Here is a 16,551-nt window from a genome sequence, read left to right as displayed (position 1 = left end):
GTCCGGATAAAAAAACGTACCCGATTTAATCTGATTATTACTCCTGCCCAGAAACTAGAATATGCATATAATCATTAGCTTTGGATAGAAAACACGCCAAAGTTTCTAAAACTGTTTGAATGGTGTATGTGAGTATAACAGAACTCATTTAGCAGGCCAAAACCTGAGAAGATTCCAAACTGACCATTTCTTGACCTTCTTGATCATCTCTATCCAAAACAGGGGATCTCTGCTGTAACGTGACATTTTCTAACGCTCCCATAGGCTCTCAGAAGACGCCAGAACGTTGAATGATGACTTTGCAGGCCATGGCTGAAAAACAGTAGCGCATTTGGATAGTGGTCGATCTGAGAACAATGAGACTGGGGTGCACGTGCACGAGAAGAGTCCATGTTTACATGTTCAGTCTTTGAACGAAAACAACGACTCCCGGTTGGAATATTATCGCTTTTTTACGAGAAAAATCGCATAAAAATTGATTTTAAACAGCGTTTGACATGCTTCGAAGTACGCTAATGGAATATTTAGAATTTTTTTGTCACGAAATGCGCCGGGCGCGTCACCCTTCTTTACCCTTCGGATAGTGTCTTGAACGCACGAACAAAACGCCGCTATTTGGATATAACTATGGATTATTTGGAACCAAACCAACATTTGTTATTGAAGTAGAAGTCCTGGGAGTGCATTCTGATGAAGAACAGCAAAGGTAATCCAATTTTTCTTATAGTAAATCTGAGTTTGGTGAGGGCCAAACTTGGTGGGTGTCAAAATAGCTAGCCCGTGTTGGCGAGCTATCTACTCAGAATATTGCAAAATGTGCAATTTAAAAGCTATTTTAAAATCTGACACCGCGATTGCATAAAGGAGTTCTGTATCTATAATTCTTTTAATAATTGTTGTGTTTTTTGTGAACGTTTATCGTGAGTAATTTAGTAAATTCACCGGAAGTGTTCGGTGGGAATGCTAGTTCTGAACATCACATGCTAATGTAAAAAGCAGTTTTTTATATAAATATGAACTTGATTGAACAAAACATGCATGTATTGTATAACATAATGTCCTAGGAGTGTCATCTGATGAAGATCAAAGGTTAGTGCTGCATTTAGCTGTGGTTTTGTTTTTTGTGACATTATATGCTAGCTTGAAAAATGGGTGTCTGATTATTTCTGGCTGGGTACTCTGCTGACATAATCTAATGTTTTGCTTTCGCTGTAAAGCCTTTTTGAAATCGGACAGTGTGGTTAGATAAAGGAGAGTCTGGTCTTTAAAATGGTGTAAAATAGTCATATGTTTAAAAAATTGAAGTTTTAGGATTTGAGGACTTTGTATTTCGCGCCACGCCCATCATTGGATATTGGAGCAGGTGTTCCGCTAGCGGAACGTCTAGATGTAAGAGGTTAACAGGTGTGCCTTGTTAAAAGTTAATTTGTGTAATTTCTTTCCTTCTTAATGCGTTTGAGCCAATCAGTTGTGTTGTAACAAGATAGGGGTGGTATACAGAACTTAGTCTTTTACCAAATAGGGCTAAGTCCATACTTTGGCAAGAACAGCTCAAATAAGAAAAGAGAAATGACAGTCCATCATTACATTAGAACAAAGTTTAGTCAATCCAGAAAATGTCAAGAACTTTGAACGTTCAGTCGCAAACAACATCAAGTGCTATGATGAAACTGGCTCTCATGAGGACTGCCACAGGAAAGGAAGACCCAGAGTTACCTCTGCTGCAGAGGATAAGTTCATTAGAGTTACCAGCCTCAGAAATCACAGCCCAAATAAATGCTTCAGTGTTCAAGTAACATCTCAACATAAACTGTTCAGAAGAGACTGCGTGAATCTGGCCTTCATGGTCAAATTGGTGCAAAGAAACCACTATTAAAAGGACACCACTTGCTTGGGCCAAGGAACACGATCAATGGACCTTAGACCGGCGGAAATGTGTCCTTTGGCCTGATGAGTCCACATTTGAGATTTTTGGTTCCAACCGCCATGTCTTTGTGAGAAGTAGAGTAGATGAACGGATGATCTCCGCATGTGTGGTTCCCAGCGTGAAGCATGGAGGAGGTGGTGTGATGGTGCTTTGCTGGTGACACTGTCAGTGATTTATTTAGAATTCAAGGCACACTTAACCAGCATGACTACCACAGCATTCTCCAGCGATACACCATCCCATCTGGTTTGCGCTTACTGGGACTATCACTTGTTTTTCAACAGGACAATGACCCAACAAACCTCCAGGTTGTGTAAAGGCTATTTGACCAAGGAGAGTGATGGAGCGCTGCATCAGATGACCTGGCCTCCACAACCTCAACCCAATTGAGATGGTTTGGGATGTGTTAGACCACAAAGTGAAGGAAAAGCAGTCAACAAGTGCTCAGCATATGTAGGAACTCCTTCAAGACTGTTGGAAAAGCATTCCTCGTGAAGCTGGTTGAGAGAATGCCAAGAGTGTGCAAAGCTGTCAAAGGCAAATGGTGGCTACTTTGAAGAATCTCAAATATAAAATATATTTTGATTTGTTAAACACTTTTTTGGTTACTACATGATTCCATGTGTTATTTAATAGCTTTGATGTCTTCACTATTATTCTACAATGTAGAAAATAGTAAAAATAAAGAAAAACCCTGAGAATGAGTAAGTATCCAAACTTTTGACTGGTACTGTTTATGAGATTTGACTTCAGAAGAGTTACAGGGTGCGTTGAGTGGTGGTGTCCCGCCCTCCCAGGCTGTTTGCATAGTTCTGCAATGGGGTAGTGGATTTTTAATCCCCCTTCCTTTTTATATCACAAATGTAACGTGATTGAACACACACACTACAGCACAGTACGAAGCTGCATGCACAAACAAAATGTGCGAACGCAATGATACCAAAGAAGAAAGCATAGGTTGTTGTAGCCAAAGATTTGTATAACTATACCAAGATAGACCACAGCCTGTCGTTTGAAATGGACAGTCAGTGGACAGAACAAGCAAGGTGGGCAGAGTCAAGCACAAGCTACCGAGATCCTATTGGCGCATTCTAGCGAACATTTGCATATTTTTGTTAGGGAACGCATGTGAAATAACTCAATTTGTCTTTGCATTCCTAAACATCGCAACTTTTTAAATCGTTTGAAAAAGGTAGTCTACAAAACTTAGTTCACTCTGTAAGTAACATATTTTAGTTTTGCAATAAGAAAACTGTATTGAGATCAAATGTTCAATCGATTAGAACATTAGCAGAATGTCGGCCAAAATCCATCTCCCACTGCCGGTGTTGTGTCGAAAATCTCCCCCCCATTCACGTTCTTCAATGCTGCGACTTGATTGCTAGTTGAGATTTCTGCTCTTCACTCCGTTGTCAGTTTAGCCTACATTTCACTGATCTTAGTAGCAGAAAGCATTTTTTTGTCTGCAGTTTTCGGTTTGGCTATTTGTTTCAATTGTATGTGGCGGTTCTAGCTTGTATGGCGCCCTGGGCGAACCCCCCACTTCAGCGCATACCCGCACCCGGGGGCGCCACGTGTGCGGGTGGGCCCCTGGTAAGTTGCCACCCTGTGCGGCTGCCCATGTCGCCCCTACTGATTTGTATTGGTCTATAATTAAATATCTTTGCCAAAATGTGTCATCTCTCCCATGTCTTACTCGACTAGTATTTTTGAAAGCGTAAGGATAATAATTCAGCCATTTATTGCTTGCCAACATTTTACTCCCTCTGTTTAATATAACACACATACATTCATTAATTTCGGTTGCCTATCCTGACGAAGTTTGTTCTATAGAAAGTATTTGACTCTAGTCACAAAATTAAGAAAATTAGAAGGGGTGGTGCTTTTCCGCACAACACCGCCATCCCCTCGCTACTAGAGTGGAAACGCCAAGCGGATGCTTCACATTTATACATCCGGTGAAATATCTGTCTCGTTCTATCTGTGAGCACCGCTGTCTAGTCGCGGCTAAAACAGAGCACATTCACATTAGCATGGAATGGAGAATCTAACATAAAGTTGCATAAAAACTACGATGTGTTACTAGTTCAGACATGGATGGTCATGAATCTATAAGCCGCTTGCTACCCAGCTAGTCTAGCTAACTAACTTTTCCAGAGTCCATGGCTCTGCAACATTCTCTTTGTTCCCGCGTTGACTGACAACTAGCCAGAGGGGACATACAATGGCTAACTGGTTGGCTAGTAGTAGCGAGTATAACGTTAACTGGCTTATGTCGATGAAGCGAACTTGCCAAAAAAAAACAGAGACGACTTTGAAGTCGAGGTAAATACGCGGAGACAGAACAGTTAGAATTTTTACTTAAGATAACTTTAGATACCTAGCTAACGTTAACTAGCTTTGATAACAAGATGCGCTAGCTAGATGGGAAGGAGAGCTAACGTTAATGTTAGCTCGTACTAGCCAACTCACATTCATACTAAATCAAAAAACGCACCATTTAATTACCATTGTTAAATCGATTAGTAACTCACGATTTGGAAAAATTCTTCATGTTTAAACAATATTCAAGATGTCCCGTCGACTTCACCAGTTTGACCACCATGCCTAACATAGCCAATTACCATAGCTACATATGATTTTAGGAATTCTTTGAGCTAGTCTTTGTTTGGCCTGTGCGTGAGAACCCATAGCAGGATACCATTTACTAGCGAGTCCTGTAATTTAACAACTCGCAGTCTTCATTTCTACTTTCCCGCTGCTAATTCCCATTCACACTACCATCAAATAAAAAGAAACAGTCAAACGCGGAGATTTCGATTCGAGGTAAAGCGAAATCGGATAGCAATCATTGGCCGGAGCCAGCCACAAACCTCCAATACAGCCCTGGTTGGTTAGCTTCTCTAAACGGCCGTGTGGTTGGACAGAAAATGGCTGCGAGAGAACCAGTCCCAGCGCGAAGCTCTGCGTCCCAAAAGCACTATCTCACACTGCCGCTAGGGGAGCAACCTGGAAATTAGGCTACTCGTCATATAGATGCAGAGGCAGAACAAGCTTTTTAATATATATATTTTTTTATTCACTAGACAGTTTGTTGGACTCATTCTCAGCTCACAGAACAATGCAAGACAAGTCACACAAATAAAAATAATAAAAAAACAAGTCACACAAATAACCCTTAACAAAGAAAGATTGACTGTAATATTTTGGACACAGTAAATGTAGAATAACAGCAATTATACTTCACTATAACCACAGTTATACTGCATTGTATGTTGCACTCTGCAATCTTTTTTCATAAGGAAGGAAGTAACTGCAATATTATTGTCTCACATTGTCAAAATTAGGGTATGGTAACTTTGGTAATTTAGACTTTATTCACTTTGAAAAAAATACATATATGCTATTTATATATATATATATATATCTGTGTCAATTAGTTTATAGGGGATAGAACATATGGTTCAAGAGAAAATAGCATAATTAATGAAAAAAGCATCTAATCAACAATGGCATTCTTTTCAATTAACTGCAACTATTCCAACTATTCACTTTTTTCACAACTGCCACCAGTTTGGTGCCAAAACATTCACAACAAAGACATTTGGACATAGCAAAATAAATAAGTGTGTAAAAAAAAGAAGGATATTTCATGCTGAAACCTGAGGCCTCATAATAAACACCAATGTTATTTACTAAGTTGATGGTTTATATTTAGGATAATGTTTTACAGCTTGGTCAGTAAATATTTGATTTTAAAATCATCTTTCATTATTTCATATATTTTACATGTGAGATTGTATTATTTTATAAAATGGCATCTAGTGGTCTTTTTGGGTACTGCAGATTATCACAGATGTGTAATTATTTTTGTGGGTAGAAATAATTACACACCTGTGATAATCTGCAGTACCCAAAAAGACCACTAGATGCCATTTTATAAAATAATAAAAATATACATGTGTACAAAACATTAAGAATGCCTGTTTTTTCCTTGACATAGACTGACCATGTGAAAGCAATGATCCCTTATTGATGTCACCTGTTAAATCCACTTCAGTCAGTGTAGATGAAGGGGAGGAGACAGATTAAAGAAGGATTTTTAAGCCTTGAGACGTGGATTGTGAAGAAGAGATTGAGAGGGACTGGAGCTTAGACACACCGTAAGATCACGAACAAGAAAAAAAAATGAAGAAATTTGACCATATTATGAATAAATATGGAGTGGGGATTGCACAAGCCTTCTGGAAGATCTGGTGAAGGACAAGATGGTGGACAAGAAAAAAGGGAGAAAAGTGGAATATGTTTTGAGTAAATAGAAGTGTGCAGAAGGGCATGAGACGAAGGAATGTATGGCATCGGTGGAGAAAGTTGTGTGTTAGTTGTAGGGGGTGCCCATGGGGCTGGAGATAGGTGTCCGGTGAGAGAAAGGCTGATTGACGTTGCCAGGTTTAGAGTAGTACAAAAAGTGTTATGTGCCGAAGCAGTGAAGAGTGGTAGAGGAAGATGGGTACAGGGTGAGGGATTCTGAGAGGATTCCTGTGAGTAGGCAGAGACAGAGAGAGTGATTATGAAGAATATGTTCTTCAGTATGGTGGGCTTTTGAGCATTTATAGCCATGGTTGTCAATTGTACTTCAGAAATGGATGGAAAGTCACAGAAAAGAGGTTGTGGTGGCAGCGGCAGAGAAGTACTTGGGAAGTACATCATTGCCAATCAGGTGCATCCCTTCATGGCAGCAGTGTATCCACCTGTGAATAGATTTTTAAAGCAGGATAATGCCCCATGCCATATTGCAAGTTGGCAAGTAAGTATTTTGTGCAAATGGGAAAAAAGAAACAAGCTCAACCATTTGCCATTAGTGAGAAGAGCAAAAATCTATTTTAACTTTAGAGATACCACGACAAGATCCTGAGGCCCATTGTCGTGCCATTCATCTGCTGCCATCACCAATTGTTTGAGCATGATAATGCACGTCACCATGTCGCAAGGATCTTTACACAATTCCTGGAAGCTCAAAATGTCCCAGTTCTTCCATGGCCTGCATACTCAGACATGTCACCCATTCAGTATGTTTGGGATGCTCTGGATCGACATGTACGACAGCGTGTTCCAGTTTCTGACCAATATCCAGCAACTTCACACAGCCATTGAAAAGGAGTGGGACAGGCCTCCCGAGTGGTGGAGTGGTTTAAGGCACTGTATTGCAGTGCTAGCTGTGCCACTAGAGATTCTGGGTTTGAGTCCAGGCTCTGTCGTGACCAGGAGACCCATGGGGAGGTGCACAATTGGCCCAGTGTCGTCCGGGTTAGGGGAGGGTTTGGCTGGCAGGGATGTCCTTGTTCCATCGCGCACTAGCAACTCCTGTGGCGGGCCGGGCACAGTGCACGCTGACACGGTCGCCAGGTGTACGATGTTTCCTCTGACACATTGGTTTTCTGGCTTCCGGGTTAAATGGGCATTGTGTCAAGAAGCAGTGCGGCTTGGTTGGGTTGTGTTTCGGGGGACGCACGGCTCTTGACCTTCACCGCTCCCGAGTCTCATCGCTGCAACTCCCCTAATGACAAGACTGTAACTACCAATTGGATACCACGAAATTGGGGAGAAAAAGGGGTAAAAATAAATAAATAAGAAGATTTTTTTTTAAAGGAGTGGGACAACATTCCACAATCAAATCAAATGTTATTTGTCACATGCGCCGAATACAACAAGGTGTAGACCTTACAGTGAAATGCTTACTTACAAGCCGTTAACCAACAATACAGTTTTAAGAAAATACTTTAAAAAAGTAAGAAATAAAAGTAATAATTACAGAGCAGCGGTAAGATAACAATAGCGAGGCTATATACAGGGGGTAATGGTTTGTCGAGGTATTTGAGGTAATATGTACATGTAGGTAGAGTTATTAAAGTGACTATGCACAGATAATAACAGAGAGTAGCAGCAGCGGGGAAGGGGGGCAATGCAAATAGTTGGGTAGCCATTTGATTAGATGTTCAGGAGTCTTATGGCTTGGGGGTAGAAGCTGTTTAGAAGCCTCTTGGACCTAGACTTGGTGCTCCAGTACTGCTTGCCGTGCGGTAGCAGAGAGAACAGTTTATGACTAGGGTGGCTGGAGTCTTAGACAATTTTTAGGGCCTTCCTCTGACACCGCCTGGTATAGGGGTCCTGGATGGCAAGATGCCATCCAAGAGCCAGTCAACAGCCTGATCAACTCTATGCGAAGGAGATGTAGCGCTGCATGAGGCAAATGGTGATCACACCAGATACTGACTGTTTCTGATCCACGCCCCTACCTGTGACCAGAAGCATATCTGTATTCCCAGTTGTGAAATCCATAGATTAGGACCTAATGAATTTATTTAAATTGACTTATTTCCTTATATGAACTAACTCGGTAAAATCTTTTAAATTTGCATTGCATGTTGCGTTTATATTTTTGTTCAGTATTTGAACTTTACCGGTTGTTTGTGTGGTTGGTCCTTCAGCCAGTCAAAATTTGAGACAAAATATCCCCAAAAAAGTATTCTTTATCTGACTTTTTAGAGCGCCTGTACTGCCGTTTAAATTTATATAACCTGGCACATGCGAAAAACCATATAAACACCTGCAGACTTCGGTTACTTTCGTCATGTGCAAGAGCAAACAAATCTTGATTGTCACATGCAGAGAACCACATTTTGAAGTTGGATTAATAACACTTTCCTGTGGATATTGTCTCAAATTTCAACCAACTGAAGGACCAACACCACAAAACAATCGTCTGAATAAATTCAAATGAATTTATTAAACATTTGACTTGTAAAGGGAATGTTTAGAATTTCTCAACTGTCTGTGGAGTTACCTCCATAATTTGAAGGCATTGCCATGTTTCGTGCCTACTTTTACCCAGGCAGAATGAAAGGAGAATAGTATAAGATGAAGCACCCAGGGTGTCAGTCTCCAGTGGGAACCTGCTCCCCTATGAGCCAGAGCAGGAAGAAGGCCAGAGCGAGGAGGGCCGTGCCCAATAGATCCCCAGAGCGGTGAGGTAGGGGATGGAGTAACTGTCTGTGTCCTTGCCCGTCCGCCACAGGCAATGGACCATCCAGTCAGCAAGACACAGCAGAGTGAAGACCTGATAGAAGAGAACACAGAGGAAGATATACGGAAGGGGGAAAAAGAGAGAGAGAGTCAGCCCTTTATTATAGTATACACTGACTATACCAAACATTAAGAATACCCCCCTTTTGCCCTCAGAACAGCCTCAATTCGTCGGGGTATGGACACTACAAGGTGTCAAAAGCGTTCCACAGGGATGCTGGTCCATGTTAACTCCAATGCTTCTCACAGTTGTGTCAAGTTGGCTAGATGTCCATTGGGTGGTGGACCATTCGTGATACACACGGGAAACCGTTGAGCGTGAAAAACCCAGCAGCATTGCAGTTCTTGACACACTTAAACCGGTGTGCCTGGCACCTACTACCATACCCTGTTCAAAGGCACTTCAATCTTTTGTCTTACCCATTCACCCTCTGAACGACACACATACACATTCCATGTCTCAAAAGGCTTAAAAATCATTTGCCCCTTCAACTACACTGATTTGGAGTGGATTTAACAAGTGACATCCATAAGGGTTCATACAGTAGCTTTCACCTGGTCAGTCTGTCATGGAAAGGGCAGGTATTCTTAATGTTTGGTATACTCAGTATGTGTGTTAATGAAGGAGCAGAGGAGAAATAATCCACTTATGACTACTGAGACACATGAATTGCCCTAACTGATCTCTCTTGCTTCATGGTTTACCTGTAGAAGGGCTGCAGCTAAGAAGGTGATAGACAGGAGCAGCACCTGGGCAAAGCGATGATTGGATCTTGTCAGAGAGGTAGAGATGGTTAAACTGACAGGTAAAATACACTGACAACAGAAGATTTAATTAATTTTGTGTTCACATGCATGTTAAAGGGATTGGTCATGTGTATGTCATTACCTGAGCCACAAAAGGTCCTGCAGGGGTTGTAGCAGCTCCTTTGATCTTCAGGTACCTCTCCCAAGTTCCCCCCAACGCCGAGATTGAGATGAGGAGGAGAGACACAATGATCATATGCATTATGACTTACCATTTTCTTGAAGGATCCTGAATGTGTGCTCCTAAAAATCCAGCTCCCTGTCTTACTATTCATAACTGGCGTGTAGACTATCATTCCATATGATACCATATGTCGTTCTGCCCCTGAACAAGGCAGTTAATCCACTGTTCCTAGGCCATCATTGAAAATAAGAATTTGTTCTTAACTGACCTGCCTAGTTAAATAAAGGTCAAATAAATAAATTCCCACCATGTTCAGGTTGAGTCCTCCGATACTAGAGAAAAAAATACATTGAAGCATGGTATTTCCATGAAGTTCACAAGATTCGAATGCTGTGACTGGACTTCAGGGGCACGGAACAGGGTAGCAGATCTGCTGATGACCATGGCAGTGATGATTGGTTCCCAGCCTGTGTAGAGTAGAATGCAACTGGCTGGGTTTCTGAAGGAGACGACCACCCACAGATGGGTCAGGCAGAGGCAGATCAGACACATAGGGATAATACTCTGTGGAGACAGAGAGGAGAAGACATACTTGCTAAACAAACACAGTTGATAGCCGGACAGACTAGTGTCAGTGCCATAAATGTAGCTATGACTCTCAAGTAAATGGGCCAGACTGCCCCCTAGTGACCCAAACCTCTCGCTTTGTCACTGCCCCTCAACTACCCACCCCCCCATCCTTCCTCTTCTCTATGCCTGCTGCTCTCTCCCCTCACCTCTGCATTCAAGTGACCCTGGCTGAGGCAGGCCAAGGTGATGAGGTCACTGAAGCTGGCAGCAATGGGAGTGGCCACATTGTCTGGGTTGATGCCTATCCTCTTGGAGCCGATGATCACTCCCACCACGATCATCCCTGGGAGGACATAGTCGAGTGTGGTTCAGTCAACTATTCAGAGTTGCATGGCTCTCCAACCAAGGTGCATGAATTGAGGAGCAAAGAGGTGCACAAATGAAAGCAATGTGGTTACAGCTAGGAGAAGCAGCAGACTGGGGGAAGGCACAGGGGACGAAATAGCCTTCAGTGGCATTATTCACTTCCCCCTTATATCCAGTGGTAAATTAAAATTAACCCATAAACACAGATGGTGAAGTTGAAATTGTTGAAATAGAGATTATACGTGTCTGGTATCTGGACCAACCAGGAAGTAACCTAGGGGCAGCAGGTAGTCTAGTGGTTTGAGCATTTGGCAGGTAACCGAAAGGTCGCTGGATCGAATCCCCAAGCTGACAAGGTAAAAATCTGTTGTCCTGCCGCTGAGCAAGGCAGTTAACCCACCTCTCTGATTCAGAGGGCTTGGGTTAAATGCAGAAAACACATTTCAGTTGAAGGCATTCAGTTGTACAACTTTCCCTAACCAGCATTCAAAATATAAAACCACATTAATAATTGATTTGGCTGTCCTTGATCACAAGCTCTACAGAGTCTGGTCTGTCTCTCAGATTTTAAGCATTGGTTTTATTTGAGTCAAAAAATTATTTTGCAACCAAAAGGTCTCTAAGATGGAAGAAACCTACAGTTTTAGTTTTAGTTGTTTCCTGGTCTCTTTGCTGAATGTTCTGTGTCCCATAGACAGAAAGAGCATGCAGGCTTTTGCAGGAATGTAAGCTTTTGCAGCTGTATTCAATATGGTAAATAGTCATTAGTAATAACGATTAATGGATACACGCGTGCCCCCGTGATAGAGAGGGCATGGTATGTAGAAAGACGCACCTTCCCTATAGCAACTGCAGTCTCACACTAAGATGCTAGTGAAGAGGGCCTTATTGCAGGGAGGAATTGGCATGCATGAACCTATGTAGGACAATGAGGTGATGTGAGGATAGGGATAAATGGTGTTTTTAAACTAGTGTTGGTATTCGTCCGTTGCTGCAAATACCTAGCTAGGTGTTAGAGCTGTACTTTACAACCTGGGCCTCCCAAGGTCAGTATGGTACACTATATATGCACAAAAGTATATGGACACCCCTTCAAATTAGTGGATTTGGCTATTTCAGCCACACCCATTGCTGACAGGTGTATAAAATCAAGCACACAGCCATGCAATCTCCATAGACAAACATTGGCATTAGATTGGCCTTACTGAAGAGCTCAGTGACTTTCAATGTCGCACTGTCATAGGATGCCACCTTTCCAACAAGTCAGTTCGTACATTTCTGCCCTGCTAGAGTTGCCCCGGTCAACTGTAAGTGCTGTTACTGTAAAGTGGAAACTTCTAGGAGTAACAACGGCTCATCCGTGAAGTGGTAGGTCACACAAGCTCACAGAACAGGATCGCCGAGTGCTGAAGCTTGTAGTGCATAAAAATCGCCTGTCCTCGGTTGCAAGACTCACTACCGAGTTCCAAATTGCCTCTGGAAGTAATGTCAGTACAAGAACTGTTCGTCAGGTGCTTCATGAAATGCGTTTCCATGGCCGAGCAGCCGCACACAAGCCTAAGATCACCATGTACAATGCCAACGCGTTCTCTGGAGTGATGAACCACGCTTCACCATCTGACAGTCCGACGGATGAATCTGGGTTTGGCAGATAACAGGAGAACATTACCTGCTCCAATGCATAGTGCCAACTGTAAAGTTTGGTGGAGGAGGAATAATGGTCTGGGGCTGTTTTTCATGGTTCGGGCTAGGCCCCTTAGTTCCTGTGAAGGGAAATCTTAATGCTACAGCATACAATTACATTCTAGAGCTTCAACTTTGTGGCAACAGTTTGGGGAAGGCCCTTTCCTGTTTCAGCAAGACAATGCCCATGTGCACAAAGCGAGGTCCATACAGAAATGGTTTGTCGAGATCGGTGTGGAAGAACTTGACTGGCCTGCACAGAGCCCCAGCCTCAACCGAAACAAACACCTTTGGGATGAATTGGAACGCTGACTGCGAGCCAGGCCTAATCACCCAACATCAGTGCCCGACATCACTAATGCTTTTGTGGCTGAATGGAAGCATGTCCCTTCAGCAATGTTCCAATATCTAGTGGAAAGCCTTGCCAGAAGTGTAGAGGCTTTATAGCAACTGGCACCAGGATGAAGATCTCTGTGACTCTCTGGAACACCTCCCAATGCTGCCACAACAACACACCCACAGTTGAATACACCAACATAACATGCATTAGACCAGGGCTCTTCAACCCTGTTCCTGGAGAGCTACCCTCCTGTCACTCCAACTCCAGATGTAATAACCTGATTCATCTTTTAAACCAACTAATTATTAGAAATAGGTGCGCTAGATTAGGGTTAGGGATTACGGTTGGATTAGGGTTGGAATGAAAACCTACAGGATGGTAGCTCTCAAGGAGCAGGGTTGGAGAGCCCTGTAATAAACTGACACACAATGCAGTGTACACACCAACACACAATACACTACTAGACAGACCAGTAGACAATGCAATAGATCAATATTCAGACACACAAAACAATACATAAACATACCATGCACCACACTAAAACACAATACAGTACACGCCCATACACAATGCAATAACAGATCAACAAATAAACACACCATGCAATTTATCAGTACCTCACCTGAACTACGCCCAGTAGCATCCCAGCTGACACCGTCCCCAATCCAGCCAGAAAAAAAAACAGTTACAGAGTTTAATCGCTGTGAAAGGAGAAAACTGAGGACTGATCAACAATACTAACCTTAATGACAGAGTGAAAAGAAGGAAGAATGAAAAATATTCCAAAACATGCATCCTTTCCGTTTTACTTTTTATTCTTTCAAGAAAACGTACAGTATTATATAGAGCCCTAATTGCATGGAACTTTCTTCCATCTCATATTGCGCAAATAAACAGCAAACTTGGTTTCAAAAAACAGATAACGCAACACCTCTCGGCACAATGCCTCTCCCCTATTTGACCTAGATAGTTTGTGTGTATGCATTGACATGTAGGCTACGTGTGCCTTTTTAAAAAATGTATGTAGTTCTGTCCTTGAGCTGTTCTTGTCTATTGATTTTCTGTATTGTGTCATTCTGTATAATGTTTGATGTATTGTGTGGAGCCCAGGAAGTGTAGCTGCTGCTTTTGCAACAGCTAAAATACCAAATACATCATTACATCAAAACTGCATGCATGTTATCAAGTTGCGTGCCCCTGTTTGTAGCTAACTCGTCAGATTTATCTAGTTTGGCGTGGACTTTGTCTTATTTATTTTTGGCTACATCGAGTTGTTCCTGTAGAAGATGATTTTGTTCCTGTAGAAGACGATTTTGTTCAAGAGTTTGTGCTCGTTCGTCATCATAAGTTTTGCCATTTCTTTTAATTGTTCAGTTTTCAAACACAGTTCCTCGGCTAGCAGTATCTTTTCCTTTTCTGCTTTTGTTATTAGTTTCCTGGTTCTCTCCACCTGTCACGCCCTGACCTTAGAGATCCTTATTATTTCTCTATGTTTGGTTAGGTCAGGGTGTGACTCGGGTGGGAAAGTCTATGTTTTCTATTTCTTTGTTTTTGGCCGAGTGTGGTTCCCAATCAGAGGCAGCTGTCTATCGTTGTCTCTGATTGGGGATCATATATAAGTTGTCATTTTCCTTTTGGGTTTTGTGGGATCTTGTTTTCTGTTTAGTATCTGTGCCTGACAGAACAGTTCGCCTTTTGGTATTTTGTTTCCACGCTGCGCTTTGGTCTACTCTTCCTACCACCAACGAGAGCCATTACACCACCTGTCCTTTCATGTCAACCGTTTCTTGCTCGTGCTTCTGCTGTGCACTGCGGTACTGGACCGACGTCAATCTGCTGGCGGCCATACTTCAGGGCTAAACTGGAGAGAACCTTTACAAGGCCTGCGCCTGATGGTTTATTTTGGAGGGTGTTTGTTGTTATTTCTGCTGTTCTTTCGCTTATGGCATAGTTTGGGTTTATATCGCTGCTGAGGTCATCGATCAATCTTTCTGTGGGTGAGGGTTCATTAATTAGCGGGGGAATGGGGTCCACCCCCTCTGATAGCTTGGTCATTACTATAAAAAATAAAATACATTTGGGTTTTGACTCGTTGGAAGCTGCAGAAAGGATTTTAAGTAATTTATGAATCATCAATTTTAAGTTAATGAATCATCAATACTGGAAAAGTAATGCGGGAGTTGGATATCTATGAACTTGCAAAAGCAAATTTAATTGATTTAGCAATGTTAATGATTAACCTTAAATGTATAGGCTATCTGGGAATTAAACTTGAATTAACCTGAAAGCGTCGCTGTATCTAGGTTAAGATTGATAAGTTTAAAATGTCTTATTGGTTGGAACAAATTAATTTGATCCTTAGCCGAATGATCAACCTGGTAAAAAGGCAATTTAACTTCCTTGTTAAATCAAATGAGACAACGATATCCAAACAGTTGATATTGGTTGGATATTAGAAAGTGGAACCAGTTGTTACAGATGTGAGAAGACGTTTTGCTCTCACATTGGATTTTTTTTTTGTCTTCACAAAAACATTGTTGGCAATTCACCACAAGGGGTCAGTTACTCCTGAAAGCTGAAATCACACGGGATTCCAGCAAAGATGGGACTTCCATCGCCCAAAGCGAGGGATTTCTGTTATGAACAAAGAACAATGTCTTCTCTCTGTTTGTTAGCTTAGCTTTTAATGCAAAGCTAGCCATTCTTGTACAAGCATGTTCACTTCAAGCACAAAAAGGTCCCCTTCAATTTGGGACCGGAGGTTTACAAACAACGTCTCACATTCAACACAATAAGCGTTTCTTGTTAGCAATGTTACCAGAATACGCGGTAACATAAAGAAACACTCACCATGTCTACTCATGCTCATGAAGCGTGAGAGACAGAGAGATAATACTTTGCTTCGGCCAAACTAATATATCGGCTGACCCTTATGTCCTAGCTCTGGAAATTAATAATTCACCATACACACTCTGACCTTTTGTCAGATATACAACACAGGAGAAACTTTGTACATGTAGTGTGTATACTTTCCAAGTTACAGTATTTCCTTCATAACATTTTTAATGACTTCACAAAATAACATACAAAATGACATTTGTGTCTCTGACCATTCCCCATGTCCTATGTTAGAAATATTGTTCCAGTATTTGCTTTGAACGTGTTAGAGTTTCGTCAGGAAAAGTCTCTTGAAACAAAGCACATTCCTTTGGTGAATATTAGAGAGGGAGACCTGAATCTTCTCCCCTTGATTTATGACAGGACATGAGTTGTTAATCACCTCTAGTTATTTCCTCTTCCCTCTGCGGGTGGGAGGGGGTCTGATTGATGTTATTCCTTGCAAACCTGGTCTGACCTATTTGGTTTCTCGTGGACAGTCATGAAACAATCCAATAACCCCCGCTCTCACTTGAAACCCAATCCAGTGCCCACTCGATCCAGAAACAAGCCCACAGGCTTTGACAATAGACTCCGATACAAATGCCATAACACAGGAGGTAAACAACATCGCAATAGCCAATACCACTCAAACTTCGATAAGTCTCTGTTTTCACCATGAACACAAATGATACATTACGCCGTTGCGAACAATCACTCCACTTTGCGGGGAATATAACCACAAAACACAACTCTTTAAGTCACTACCTGGAA

The 16,551-nt window shown here is 41.9% G+C and overlaps 2 protein-coding genes and 1 pseudogene across 6 annotated transcripts in view; all 3 read right to left on the bottom strand.

Annotated features, from left to right (window-relative positions):
* LOC115196986 (nuclear transcription factor Y subunit beta) overlaps positions 1 to 4,901 on the bottom strand; it is a 44,386-nt gene extending 39,485 nt beyond the window's left edge. The window contains exon 1 of one of the 5 annotated variants that reach the window (XM_029758081.1): positions 4,801 to 4,901. Coding sequence is in view for 3 of the 5 variants with exons in the window: in XM_029758083.1 (XP_029613943.1) it covers positions 4,436 to 4,438 (3 nt within the window). In the remaining 2 variants the exon portion in view is untranslated. The other 4 variants (XM_029758083.1, XM_029758079.1, XM_029758082.1 and 1 more) reach the window with 4 other exon arrangements.
* A 3,414-nt stretch (positions 4,902 to 8,315) lies between these two features.
* LOC115196674 (solute carrier family 41 member 2-like) lies at positions 8,316 to 10,028 on the bottom strand (annotated as a pseudogene).
* A 63-nt stretch (positions 10,029 to 10,091) lies between these two features.
* Positions 10,092 to 13,605, bottom strand: LOC115196673 (solute carrier family 41 member 2-like). The gene is made up of 3 exons (XM_029757514.1): positions 13,523 to 13,605; positions 10,718 to 10,854; positions 10,092 to 10,505 (listed from the first exon to the last, which is right to left on the bottom strand). The coding sequence occupies exons 2-3, from the start codon at positions 10,850 to 10,852 to the stop codon at positions 10,254 to 10,256; spliced, it is 387 nt and encodes a 128-aa protein (XP_029613374.1). The 5' UTR covers positions 10,853 to 10,854; positions 13,523 to 13,605; the 3' UTR covers positions 10,092 to 10,253.
* Positions 13,606 to 16,551: the final 2,946 nt, after the last annotated feature.

Source organism: Salmo trutta, chromosome 7, assembly GCF_901001165.1.
Source record: "Salmo trutta chromosome 7, fSalTru1.1, whole genome shotgun sequence".
In the NCBI taxonomy this organism is placed as follows: Eukaryota; Metazoa; Chordata; class Actinopteri; order Salmoniformes; family Salmonidae; genus Salmo; species Salmo trutta.
The sequence above is the reverse complement of the archived record's forward strand: the minus strand, read 5'-3'. Positions and strand labels throughout refer to the sequence as shown.

Excerpts from the sequence above, each read along its gene's own strand:
- LOC115196673 (XM_029757514.1), bottom strand. The coding sequence starts at position 10,852 with ATGATCGTGGTGGGAGTGATCATCGGCTCCAAGAGGATAGGCATCAAC. Across the intron at positions 10,506-10,717 it reads AGGGTCACTTGAATGCAGAG|AGTATTATCCCTATGTGTCT; the intron begins GTGAGGGGAGAG and ends CTGTCTCCACAG.